The following is a 14,788-nucleotide window of genomic DNA, read 5'->3' as shown; positions in this document are numbered from 1 at the left end:
CCAACGAAATAGAAAGGCAGGCAAAATTCTTATGTTTAAGTAAGACGAAACCTACTTTGTTTTGTGCATAAAAAATAGGGTATAACAGAGTGTCTAAGCATGGCTTAAGTAAATTAGAATTTTGTACAAAAATTGGATATGTCATTTGCCTAATTTTTGTTTCAATTAAGGAAGACTTGTTCTTTCCTTATCATATTACATCTTACAATTTAAAAACAAAATGTGATCAAATTGATATCTATTATATAATTTTTTTCTGCAACAAAAATGTTCAATTCTTGAAAGTATAAACAAGGAATTGCGATCTTTATATGATCTTTATATTTTTTAGATTCAAATTAAGTAATTTATTTTTGTTTAATACTTTTCTGGCCTGAAATATAATATCTATTTTTTAAGTATAAATTATACTACAAAATTAGTTTTATATCTAGGATAGGTGAATTATATTTTATTTACACTTTGTTATTTAGTTGTTAATTTTTTAATTATTTACTACTTATAGTGATTTTTATATTTATATTGAATGTTCATGGTAATTATTTAAATTATAGGTTATTGAAATTTTTATTAATATTATTATTGTGTAAGGTCAAAAGGCATTTTTATTTATTTATATCCCTTTGTCTTTTATAAAAAAGTATTCTTTATTTAATAATATTATATTCTTTCATTAAAAGTAATATGGTGAAATAACTCAATTTTTTAGTCTCTTTTCCATCCAACTAAACATAAAGTTTTTATTGAACCATTTTTTAATTTCATTGTGAACCAAACATTCATTGGGTCGGAAATTTTCAATTCTCTTCTATTCATTTCTATTCCAATTGATTCTTTGAACCAAACGAGCCCTTATATTTTATTAGTTATGCACTATATCTATTTAATAAAATATTCTTCCAGTCCTTAATATAAGACCCATTTAACTAATTTGATTAGATTAAGAAAGTTAGGTAAGTTAGTTAATTATAAGAAATGTGACACATTTTTCTTAAAATGCCATAATCATCTTTCTTAATACCCCCTATTCTTCTTCTACTTGATTATGGTTGAGGGAGTATTTATAGGGGTAATTTAGAGAAAATTGATAAATATAAGAAATGGGTCTTATATTTAGGACCAAAACCAACTCAATAATTGGGTCCTATATTAAGGACCAAAAGAGTAATATATAAAATAATTAACAAAAATGACAATAAAGTGATACTTCACTTTTGAAAATACAAAATAATCATTTCAATAAGAGAAATTTCATTACTTGGCCTTCACTTGCGTATCAGAAAGTTCTTTAATGAGTGTATAATAAATTGGAAATTTTTAAACTTATATAATGTGGTTGACAAGCCATGTAATACTATTAACTAGTTTAGAAACAAAATTAGTAACATGTTTTCCATGGGATTGTGAAAGTGGGGTTTATTTTAACTTTAGTAATACGATTAACAACTCTTATAATGATATTAACAACTATCATAATACTATTCACCATGTGATCTAAAAGGTATTTTGTTTAAGTGTCTAATAATTGAAAGTTTTTGAACTTCTGTAACATGGCTGGCAAGTTATATAATAGTATTGACAAGTTTGGTAACATAATTAGCATTCTGTTTTTTAGGAAATTCTAAAAGTGAGATTTTTTTTCAATTTCAGCAACAAGGTTTACAATTCTTGTAAAGATATTAACATCTCTAGTGACCTCATTTATCATGTAATGTGAGAGGTGTTTTAAATGTGAGAAATTTCTAAATATATAATAAACTGAGAATTTGTTAAACTCATCTAATGTGATTAACAGGTCATGCAACGGTGTTAACAAATTTGTCAACGCAATTAACAACTTGTTTTCAACATAAGGACAAATAATATAAGGGCAATGTGGTAATTTTAACAAATTTTAAAATTTTTATTAACTATTTAACTTCAGGAGCTAGAATAAAATTCATCATTTTGCATGAATCACGGTTTCTACAAAAATAATTTAAAAATAAAAAAATACCTGTTAAAGTTTAAAAAATTAAATATTTTATATTGATTATTCTTATAATAATTTAGACAAGTTAAAATCTGTTCTATTTATCTTATTTATGGTCTTGACTACTTGCATGTCAAATCATCTTTTTGTTTTGTGATAATTAAAAAATAACGGCACAAACAGCAACCTTACTCTGTCTTATTTGCAGACATGACGTGGACGCGAATAACACGTTGCCAAGTGTCTTGTCGTGTGGAAGTTTGTGTATACCTCCGCGTTACCTATTCATGTTCTATTTTCAATTTCACGTATGAAATGGTGACTCCCATTTCATTGTCTTTGAATAAAGAGATAAGGCACCATTTGCATCTGTTTGTGATCATAAACACGTTTTATGTGAATTAAGACAAGACTCACATTATATGCTTACTTTGTTTTTTGTAAATAATTATTAAACATCAGTTTATAAGCTGTTTTAAGCAAGCCTTTAATTAAAGCTATCTGATTTGAATTTTAAGAATAGTTGAAGTAAGGTATGTTTGGGATACTGGATATTCCTTAAAAAAATATAGCATAAGTAATGATTTTTTTTTCTGTTGTTTACCAATTGAAAATGTACTTAAAAATTTTTTTTGTATGTCCCAAAAAAATGCAATCCTTCTATATTGTTTGATGTCTATTTATAATATCAAAAGATTAATATATCATTGACAAAAATCGTTAAAAAAAAAAACTTACTAGATTTATTCACAGATCACCATAAGGATAAGAAGGATAAGCGATAAAATGATCACAAAAATTTTTAATTGAAGGTATAAATGAAGGAAAATTCTCATTTTCCTAAAAATTTAAGGTTAACATAATCTTTAGTCTTTTAAATTTGTTTTTATTTTAATTTTCGTCTATTAAATTTTAAACCATAAATTTTGATCATCAAGAGATAAAATGGTCTTTGTTTTTATTAAATTATAAGAATCAATATTTCAAATTAAAAGAAACTTAAAAAACCAAAACATATAATTTAAAATTTAAGACACCAAAACTAAAATGAGAACAAATTTTGGGCTTGTTTGGTTTCTTGTTTTGAAAACAATTTTCTGTTTTAAAAAACAGAAAAATAAAAAAACTTGTTTAGTTTTAAAAAATTTTTTTGTATGTCCCAAAAAAATGCAATCCTTCTATATTGTTTGATGTCTATTTATAATATCAAAAGATTAATATATCATTGACAAAAATCGTTAAAAAAAAAAACTTACTAGATTTATTCACAGATCACCGTAAGGATAAGAAGGATAAGCGATAAAATGATCACAAAAAATTTTAATTGAAGGTATAGATGGAGGAAAATTCTCATTTTTCTAAAAATTTAAGATTATTACAATGTTTGGTCTTTCAAATTTGTCTTTATTTTAATTTTAGTCAATCAAATTTTAAATTATAGGTTTTGGTCCTCAAGAGATAAAATAACCTCGGTTTTTATTGAATTATAAGAATTAATATTTTAAATTAAAAGAAACTTAAAAAACCAAAATATATAATTTAAAATTTAAGAGACCAAAATTAAAATGAGAACAAATTTTGGGCTTGTTTGGTTTCTTGTTTTGAAAACAATTTTCTGTTTTAAAAAACAGAAAAATAAAAAAACTTGTTTAGTTTTAAAAAACAAAAAAACAATAATGTGTTTTTAAAAATTGAAAAACTAAAACAACTTTTACATGTTTTTTTATTTTTGTTTTTCTGTTTTTTTTTATTTTTTTGTTTTGAAAATTTAGAGGAATCTTCTTCTCTTCTTCCCTTCTACCTACTACTTATTACTACCGATGATAACTACCACTTGTCAAAGTGTAATATTTTATTATTTTTTTAAAGTGTGATTTTTTTAAAAAAATTTTCCAAACAAATTTTTTGTTTTCTGTTTCCAAAACTTGTTCTTAAAAAAATTTTATAAAATTATTTTGAGAATAAGAAAACAAAGAACAAAAATAAACAGGTCCTGAAATACTAAAGATTTTATTAATCCAAAAATTTATGATTCCATGGCTACATTTACCTGATAAATAAATTTCAGTTATTTAACCCGCCACTTCTCATTTGATCGTTGCCGTTTCATTCGAAATCTTTTTTTTTTTTTAACCCTTTTGTGCTAATTAAACAAAGTACAAGACAAGTGGAAGACAAAAGATTAATTTGTCATTGAAAAAAATATGAGTAAAATTACACAAAAATCATGAGTATAATTATACAACGAAAAAGTTCAGGATATAGGCACATATGAAAAATAAGATTATGCTGGCCAAAAAAACAAAAGAGAAATAAGATTAATATTAAAATTGTACATTAAAAAAAATCCAACATAACAAGTGGAAAACATCCCGACTCTGTCTTATTTATGCACGTGACCTTGACCCCAGTAATACGTTGCCAAGTGTCCTGTCTTATGCTATTGACGTGGAAATGGGTTTCATTGTGTAACTCCACAAGTTTAGGCTTTTCTCATAAGGATAACAGCAAAAGCAAGTTAAAATTTAACCCATTAAATTTCTCCTCATTTTAATTTTAATCCCTTAAATTTAAACTATAGGTTTTGGTTCCTATAAGAAAATTTTTTTCCAAATATTTATTAAATTATAGAAATTAATATTCTAAATAAAAAGAAATTTGAAAGACCAAAAATCTATTATTAAAAATTTGAGGAATCAAAACCAAAATGAGAATAAATTTAAAGGGTCCAAAATGGTATTAACCCTCTTTATAAAATAATAATTACTATTACCACCTCCAGTCCTAACTACAAAAGTCAGTTAAGAATTTAATTTATTTCTAAATATAAGACTTCAATTCACTTTATCCTTCAATCTTTAATTACTTTTTTTGAAGTAGTCCCCATGATGATTGCACATGTTAAAAGATTTTTATTTTAATGCATGTGATTAATAAGGATATTTAAGAAAGACAATACTCATTTATTATAAATAATTAACTTAACTAATTTTCCTAATATTTACAAATTAGTTATTTAATTCTTATGTTAAGAGAATGAGCTAGTATGTTTCTCAAGGTTATAAATTACAATCTCAAAATTATATTTTTTGAGCAAACAGAGACAAGCTAAGTTTACAATTTCAAAGTTTTAATTTAGAATATTTGAATATTATAAAAATATTTTAAATAAAATGATATTTCTTGTATTAAAACATAGCTGCTAACAAGTTGTTGGTTGAGATAGTAAGCGGTCTCACACTCATAAAAAAAATACATGTTTGAATTTCAAGATCCATACTCATTGAAAAGAGACGAAAATCCTTTGCATTCTATATTTTAAAAAGAAAAACTTTTGATCAAATTAAAAAAAGAAATTAAGCTACAATTGAAAAGAGGGAAAATGACATTGAGGTCCCATACAACACAAAATACTACAAAAAGGTCTCAGGAAATTTGGTAATGATTCTGAAGTCCCAAAGGGACTTGAGTGCAATTTGATGAATAGTAAAAAGACGCCTCTGCCCCTGGTGAGATGCACCTAAACTAACTGAAAGCTGCCTTGTTTTTCAATCTGAAAATCAGCATTCTATACGCAGGAAGCAAGAGAGAAAAAACCCAAACTTTATTTTGCTTCTTCCTCCATTCTCATATGAAAATCTCATCCACTCTATTAATGTCAATTATTGCCAAAAATTGTTTGTGTTTTTGGTTTGGTGTGTGTTTGGTCATTCAAGTTGGGGTTTTATTATAGGTGGGCATGGTGATTATGGGTGTTCTGTTTCTGGGTATATTGTGGGTGGATTGAAGGTGGGCTTGCTCTGTCTGGGTATGGTTTAGGGAGAATTGATGAGAAAGATGAAGGTTGGTGTGATTAGAAACCCTTACTGCGAAATAGGAAAATATGTTGTCAATATGGGCCGCGACAGTTGTCAATATAGCTCCTTGACTTGTCAATAGTAACAGCATTGTACAGATTTACATTAACTGATTTTTTAAATTTTTTATACAAAGGCCATGACCTTCTGTACCCTTGACTCATTGGTAGAGGTCACAAAAGAGGAAGAAGAGACAACAAAGAAGAGTGAGTAGTTACATGAGGCAAAAGGAAAAAAATGGAAGAAAAAAAGCCACTTTGATCCTAGACAAATGATGGCAAAAAATTTTTTTCATAAATAGAAGTGACATAAATTTTTTCTGTAGATGTCACAACACACACAAATAATTAGTTTGATACTGGATACGTGCAACTATATTTTTTTAATGGGGTTATAAAATCGGTGTAATTACATGTATATGAAGTTGTAAATGAAAGTTAACTATGTATTACATTTTGATGCATAGTTAGTTGTCATTATACGCAACCTTCATTGTCAATTAATGTGCCGATATAAATTTAAAAAAATATGATTTTCATTACATAATGTTATACAACGTCATACAATATCACTAATTCCTCAAAACTAATTCATTTTTTATAATGTGATATAGAATAGTTATTAAAAGTCAATCATCACTGATATGAAGTCATAAAATCACTTGTCATGAACAACACATTCACTTGTTAATGGTTTCAGTGTAACTTGGCATGTTAGATTTTACTGTCATTTCAATTGTCATTACCCGCACCCTGCATTGTTATTAGACCTGTTATAACTTGTCAACGGAGCACTGTGACTTGTCAATTAATTTGCTGATGTAAGTTGTCAACAATATGAATTCAAAGTTACATAACCTGTGTTTAGTATCATATGATATTTTCAATTACTCTGTCATATTATGTTTTAGTTATATTGTCATATATAATCATTATTAATGAAGTGTCAATAGTGGCACTATGACTTGTCAATGGTGGCATTGTAACTTGTCAATAGAAGCACTATGACTTGTCAATGGTGGTACACTGACTTGTTAATGGTAACACTGTGACTTGTTGTTCGCCAAATAACTTCTTGAAAGGGTTAGGCGCTACAGCAGACATGATCAGCCGCCACGGCGCCTTACACAGAATGGCAGCTCCTTGGGATAGATAGGGACGCCGCGGCGGATTATCAGTTGTCAATGGTAGCATTGTGACTTGCCAATAGAGCACTATGACTTGTTAATAAAGGCACTGTCTCTTATCAATTGAACATAAATTTGAGTAACACATTCTTCATAATAATTATATTTTAATGCAAATATCACTTAACATTATAAATAAATGACACCTTCAGTTGTAAAATTTTTGAATATTAATTGTTACTATCGACACATTCATTTGTTATGAAATTGTTATATCACTTGTTATTAACTCTTGCTATATTACTTGTTATTTTGGATAACTCAGGTTGTTAATTTTTATGTTGGGTGCTGTTGAGCTATACATAACTAAGAATTTCAAAAGAAATGAGTTACTTTCTTTTCCAGCAATTGATGATGTAATTTCCTTCAATTCTTCATAAGTTGTGCTCTCCTTTATATTGTTGTTTTTACACTACCTTCCACATATCTCATATCATCTTCTTTATCATTTATAAACTTTCTCCCTATGTAAACAAAGTAAAATAGATGCTTTCCAGATGTACTCGCCATCAGTAATTTAAATGTGCATCAAGAATCACGCAACTGTCATTGACAAGTTAAGGAGCTACGTTGACAACTGTCATGGCACACATTGATAACTATCGCGACCTAATTGACAACACAATATCTTTCCACCCACACTAACCTTAATTTTTTTCTTCCTTTGCCACTAAACTAACATCAGAACAGAGCAAAACCATTAACAAGTGAATGTGTTGTTCATGACAAGTGATTTTATGACTTCATATAAGTGATGATTGACTTTTAATAACTATTCTATATCACATTATAAAAAATGAATTAGTTTTGAGGAATTAGTGATATTGTATGACGTTGTATAACATTATGTAATGAAAATCATATTTTTTTAAATTTATATCGGCACATTAATTGACAACTAATGGTGCAGTGAGTGACAAGTAACAAAGCATATATTGACAATGAAGGTTGCGTATAATGACAACTAACTATGCATCAGAATGTAATACATAGCTAACTTTCATTTACAACTTCATATACATGTAATTACATCGATTTTATAACCCATTAAAAAAAATATAGTTGCACGTATCCAGTATCAAACTAATTATTTGTGTGTGTTGTGACATCTACAGAAAAAATTTATGTCACTTCTATTTACGAAAAAATTCTTTTGCCATCATTTGTCTAGGATCAAAGTGGCTTTTTTTTTCTTCCATTTTTTTCCTTTTGCCTCATGTAACTACTCACTCTTCTTTGCTGTCTCTTCTTCCTCTTTTTGTGACCTCTACCAATGAGTCAAGGGTACAGAAGGTCATGACTTTTGTGTAAAAAATTTAAAAAATCAGTTAATGTAAATCTGTACAATGCTGTTACTATTGACAAGTCAAGGAGCTATATTGACAACTGTCGCGGCCCATATTGACAACATATTTTCCTATTTCGCAGTAAGGGTTTCTAATCACACCAACCTTCATCTTTCTCATCAATTCTCCCTGAACTATGCCCAGACAGAGCAAGCCCACCTTCAATCCACCCACAATATACCTAGAAACAGAACACCCATAATCACCCTACCTACCTATAATAAAACCTCAACTTGAATGACCAAATACACACCAAACCAAAAACACAAGCGATTTTTGGCAATGATTGACATTAATAGAGTGGATGAGATTTTCAGATGGGAATGGAGGAAGAAACAGAATGAAATTTGGGTTTTTTCCCTCTTGCTTCCTGCGTATAGAGTGCTGATTTTCAGACTGAAAAACAGGGCAACTTTCAGTTAATTTAGGTGCATCTCACCAGGGGCAGAAGCGTCTTTTTACAATTCATCAAATTGCACTCAAGTCTCTTTAGGACTTCAGAATCATTACCAAATTTCCTGAGACTTTTTTGTAGTATTTTGTGTTGCATGGGACCTCAATGTCATTTTTTCTTGAAAATATATACCTTGAAATTTGAAACTTGTAGCAACGCGGTGTATGTAAAGTATAGACGCGGCATTTCATTGGCGTCCCTGAATTTTCTTGGGGCTAAAAAGATAAAATAAAATATTTACTAAAATAGATAAAGTATTTGTGGCAAAGCAAAATGGTAAAATTTCAGGAAAAAAATGTTCTTGTATTGTATTTGAAAAAAACTATCAAACTTGTCACTGACTTTGACTAAAAAAAACTGTTATTATTAGTATACTTTTTATTATTAGCTATTTAATATTTGTTATTGTTAATTCACAATTTGTTAATTAATAATTTGTCATTACTAATATATTTCTTGTTATTTGTCATTCAACACTTGTATTAAACTTTTTAATATAAGAACATTTTAATCATTTAATTACCTTTACAAAATACCAAATTAAGCACTACTTTTTCTTTGTCATTTTCAACTCTTAAATGTCTAATTTACTTTTTTAAGTTTGTTTTTATTTTAATTTTCATCTCCTAGACTTTAAAAAAAAATTAAAAAGGAAACACGATGAAATTAAAGAAAAATATAATTAACATGTCTTGAGTAAAAATAAGAAAATAAAAGTGTGAACAACACAACACATTAGATTTTGAATTATAATAAATTATTTGTAAAAAGATTAAACTTACTGAAACTAATTTATTAAATTAATTTAAAATTTAAACTTATAAAATAAATTCCTTCCTTCCTCCTCAGCTTACGTATGAGCTTGATGAAAATAAATTAGAGTAGTAGCTAATCCCAGTTTGATGTCTTTAGTTTGGAAATTGAAATTGCCTTCCGTCGGATAGTGACCTTCTTCTTCTTCCTTTTGCGTCACCGGAGACTGATATCCATTTTTTCCGTCGAAGAACACAGTCACAATCACAAGATATGTCCTCCTCGCAGCCAAACGATTTTGTCGAAGATGATACCAGTACTGCACTGGATGCTTCCTTGCTCGTCACTAGCAAGTACGGTCGGCTATGGCGTCGGAGCTTGTACATTCGAATCTTCATATCTCGCAAGCGAACGACCACAACTAACTACTACTGCCACACGCGAATCTGAACAATTATCTCAGTACACGTCATTACCCCCCGTCCCCATCACTTCCCACGAGAACTTCCTCGGCTAAATCTTCTGTGCGATTGATGTTCCCTCTGATAACGAAGAGGAGGATATTTTGCGTTTGGAACAGCGCATCAAAAGCGATATTGCTGGTATCGTGAAGCGCAAGGATTTGGACTCGCTTCGTGAGCTCGGGGGAGTCGACCGTGTTCGTTCAGTTCTTAGTCGTCGTCAATCAGAGGTGTATATCTGATCAATAAGGACATAATAACTACCTCTAAGTTAAGCTTCCCTGTTTGGATTGTGATCCTCACTTTTAACTTTTACTTTAGTTTCGAATCTTGAAGTGGTCCAAGCTCCTAAAAACAAAGCTCGCTGTAGAATTGCCTTTCGCATTTTGTGTTAATTGAGATCCTTTGGATAAATATGTGAACATCGACATGCGGGCGTTTATGATTGTCCCATTTTTACTGATGTTTCTGCGTTTTGGTGTCACTGGTGCGTGAAGGTGTTTTGGAACCACCGAGATTATTTTAATGCGAAATGAAACTGTTAAGGAAGAATCTGCGGTACTAAAGCCTATTTTGAACGGGGAACACACGGTACACGTGGACTGCAACCAGAAAAGTGAGGACGATGAGCAAGTGGTGGTCCGAAGGAGCAAGGGAAGGCTACCGGCCGCCCCTGAAGTTGAGGGAATGAGCAATTATATGATATCATTCTGATATTGTTTGTGGGCTGGAGTATTTTGTGATTGACGTTTCTCTCTGTTATTTTTCTGAAGTGTGGCTTTCTTCCGTTCAAGTCTCTTTTCTTCTTCGTTACTGTTTCTTTGTTCTCTATATCAAGCTGTGTTCGTCCCCTGTTATCTGTTCTTTCTTTGTATCAGACCCAAGACTTTGTTTATTGATTTTGATTTCAGAAGTTTAAGTAGTGGTTTCAGTAGCGAGTTGTGGTTTTTTTGCCGATTCTGTTAGAATATTATTTCTGCCATTTCCATCCATTACAGAATCTACCAGTTTGGGGGGAACTTTTCGTAGCCTCCTACCGATGTAGGTCCATATTGGATCCATACGTGGGCTCCCCATGTACAAATCAAATTTGGTTCATTTATTTATTGAATGTGCACAGCCAAGAATTGCTTTAAAGTTTGTTCTTTGATTCTTGAGAAAGATGTGATTTTTTATTAAATTCATTTTCTTTTAACAGGAGAGCAATATTAATAATGGGAACCATCAAGTGTTGGAGGCCACTAACCAAGGTCATGGACTGAGCCTCTCGTGCTGTTTTGTCAATAGTTGCAGACGCAATAGTTACACAATTTCATTACTCATGATCTCAGCTCTGTTGTCCTTGGCCATAGAGATCAAGCTGGAAGGACCTAAATATGGTTGGCATGATACTGCAGCTGTACTTGTTGCGATAATCATGATTATCTCTTTCTCTTCTGTGCAAAGCTTTTGGCGTGAAAGAAAGATGCTAAAATTGTCACAGAAGAAATGCAAGTTGAAATTTACTGTTGTTAGAGGCGGAACTCTCCAAACGGTGGACATATCAGATATTATGGTTGGTGATACAGTGTGTCTTAAGATGGGTGACGAGGTTCCAGCTGATGGTTTGCTTCTAAATAATGAAAACTCTGTGCTGGATGAGACACAGATCCATTTCTCTTGTTTGGTTCAAAAATATCTTTTGAGGGTGAAACTTCGATGCTTGTAACATCAGTTGGAAACAGAATATCAGTTGAGATGCAGAATTCGGCAGCAAATAATCCTGAAAAGATTATGCTGTTGGAAAGTCGAATTGAGAAGCCGATTTCTTTCATTGACAAAGTTGCCCTTCTTATCTCTGTGTTGGTTATGCTTGTGGTGCTCATTCGCCTGCTTCGCAAGAAAAATGGGGACAACAGTGGGTTACCAGAATGAAGGGTAAGGTTTCAGTTGACTTCCTGATAAAATTGATGGAGAGAATTTTCTTGAAACCCCAAGGAAAAGTTTCCATTTTAACTAGCCTTATAACTGTTGCAATAATAAGTATGCAACATGGGGTGCCACTTATGGTTACGATTTCTCTGAAATACCAAATGGACAAGGTGGTATCAAACCAAGTTGCAGATCTTCATGATTTATCGTCTTGTGCAACAATGGGACTGGTTACAGTCATCTGTGTTGATGCATCTGGTGGGCTAATGTCTAAACCGATGGAGGTTAGTAGAATTCGGATTGGGGAGAGAGATATCAGCAATGATATGACATCAGAAATTAATGAAGTTGTGCTCGACAAACTTAAGCAAGGAGCCAGCGTATCTGTTCTTGCCCCGGAGTTTATTCTTTCTCCAGTGTCCAATTCACTTATTTCTTGGGCAGAAAACACTTGGGGCGTGAACAGAGAATCTTTTGGTGAGAACCTTACCATTCTTCAGAGCATAGCAAACAAATGCTCAGGGAAAGGGAAATGGAGTTTTGGTGAGAAAAGTTGGAGACCATGAAAAAGATCTGCACTCGCACTGGAGTGGAGCAGCGTCTACAATACTGGAAATGTGTTCACACTATTATGATAGTAATGGCGAATACCATGGCATAACAAATCAGAAAATCAAATTTGGGGAAGTCATTAAAGAAATGGAGGATAGCGGCCTTGAGCCTATTGCACTTGCTTATCAAAAGACTGAGGCTCAGGAACTTCAACGAGATGGTCTAATCTTGCTAGCTCTGGTGGTCTCAAACGCTCATTCTTTGAAGAGACAAGATCAGCCTTGACAGACCTAAAAAATGAAAGAATCAAGATCAAATTAGTGTCAGGGCATGACATTGTGGCAGTGAAAGCCTTAGCTTGTGAACTAGGAATAGAAGTTCCCGCTGAAGATGGTTTTATTCTTCAAGGAAAAGAAATTCAAGATTTAAATGGCCCAGCCAGGTCAAAGAAGTTGGATGAAGCACTGGTAATGGGAGGTTTCCTTCCTGATCACAAGGTTCTCATGATTAGGTGTTTGCAAGATGAGGGTGACGTGGTTGCATTCTTTGGAGGATTGACATTAAATGACCCTGCAGTTCGAGAGGCAGCTGATATAGTGATCGATGCTAAGTCTCAGAACCTGAAATCTGATATGGAGAGTTCAAATGTATCTATTGAATGTTTCAGTGCAATAACTACAATTGTGAGGGCTGGGAGATGTCAATATCACAACATTCAAAAGTTCATTCAATTTCAGCTCACAACTAACTTATCTGGGTTATTCATAACCTTGATTACAACAATGTGCACCGGACAGTCTCCCCTAACGGCCATCCAGTTGATTTGGGTGAACTCGATAGTGTGCATTTTGGGAGGCCTAATGATGTTAATGAATTTAGACATCAGGGAAGATCAGCATGCTAACCAACCAAATAACCGGAAGCAGTCACTTATAACCCAAGAAATCTGGAAAGACATAGCCATTGATGTCTTGCTGCGGGCTTCTGTTTCTATGATATTTCTTTTTGGAGGACAAGTTACAGACAGCACAAAACAAGTTAGGAAGACTATGATCTTCAACATATTCATGTTATGTCAGGTCTTCAAGCAGCTCAACTTCTTGGGCCTAGCAATGAAGAAGGGAGTTTTCAAGATGGTTCCTCTGAGCTACTGTTTCTTGGTCGCATTAGGGGTTTGCCTGGTTATGCAGGTTCTGGTGATTCAATTTGCAAATAGCCTAGCAGATTGCATGAGCCTGAATGCAACTCAATGGGTTATCTGTTTCTTGGTTAGTTCTCTTTCATGGGTAATTGAGTGGCCACTGAAGAAGATTCTTACTTGGATATTTCATCATTTTTATCCCTAGTATTCACCCACAAATGTTAGATATATGTGCAGTATTGACCATAGGTCAGAGCTCAAACATTTCAATGGCCTATCCAAATGCTAATTGGATATTTCATTATTTTCATCTCTGTGCCATATTACTGTAATATTCACCGATCTTTGTATAATATGTGTATTATTGACCATAGAAACCAAACATTTCGCTAGTGGCATATTTAATCAATGCAGATATTACTGGTATTTATGCAGCGCCATGTCACACACACACACACACGTATAATTTTTGTGTATTACCTCTGTGCATATATATAGTCACCAGTCTACCATTGCGGCACTGTATGAGAAGCATGTATCAATGGACCATCTAGCAGTTAGGTGGTGCAAATTTAGGAGTGAATATAGTTATTCTTTTTTTTTTTTACAGTATAATCAATTAGTCAGGCTTTTCATAGTAGAAACTTCCCTGTTAGATATTGATTTATTGCATTATGTGTAAATATTACTCCTCCGGTCTTCAATATAGGACCTAATTTAATAACTGATGTTAGTTTATATGTAAGATCTATTTTACATGTTTATCAATTTTTCTGAAGTTAACTTTATCAGTAGGAAAGGGAATAAGGGAATTAAGAAAGATAATTTGGGTATTTTAGGAAAAAAATATTATATTAACTAAGTTAACTAACATAATTAATTTAGGTAAATTAGTTAATTAGGTTTTACATTAAGAATGGAAGAGTGTATTTTTTTTATAACACAGGCTGCTCTCATCTCTTGTACCCAAGTTTGGTTGTAACTTCAAACTCTCTTTACTGTATTATTGTTTCTTAAAGTCTTTCTAGAAATTTTTTAATCAAAATTATGTAAATATTCTCTTTATTCTAATACTCCTCCTGTCCTTAATATATGACCCAATTCTTGAGTTGGTTTTGATTCTAAATATAATACTCATTTTTCATATTATCAATT

General features: G+C 31.6%; 2 protein-coding genes across 2 annotated transcripts; both read left to right on the top strand.

Annotated features, from left to right (window-relative positions):
* Positions 1-9,841: 9,841 nt before the first annotated feature.
* Positions 9,842-11,737, top strand: LOC114750524 (calcium-transporting ATPase 12, plasma membrane-type-like). Its single transcript, XM_028939113.1, has 3 exons — positions 9,842-9,926; positions 10,123-10,259; positions 11,228-11,737. Exons 1-3 carry the CDS (start codon positions 9,842-9,844, stop codon positions 11,735-11,737), a joined length of 732 nt encoding a protein of 243 aa, XP_028794946.1.
* A 364-nt stretch (positions 11,738-12,101) lies between these two features.
* On the top strand, positions 12,102-13,760 carry LOC114750525 (calcium-transporting ATPase 12, plasma membrane-type-like; the record flags this gene model as incomplete). The annotated part of the gene is made up of 2 exons (XM_028939114.1): positions 12,102-12,483; positions 12,697-13,760. Coding segments are annotated over exons 1-2 (1,446 nt in total), but the record flags the coding sequence as incomplete, so codon positions are not given.
* Positions 13,761-14,788: the final 1,028 nt, after the last annotated feature.

This window comes from Neltuma alba, unplaced genomic scaffold (assembly GCF_004799145.2).
Source record: "Neltuma alba isolate B1F8T4 unplaced genomic scaffold, ASM479914v2 tig00006510_pilon, whole genome shotgun sequence".
Lineage (NCBI taxonomy): Eukaryota > Viridiplantae > Streptophyta > Magnoliopsida > Fabales > Fabaceae > Neltuma > Neltuma alba.
The sequence above is the reverse complement of the archived record's forward strand: the minus strand, read 5'-3'. Positions and strand labels throughout refer to the sequence as shown.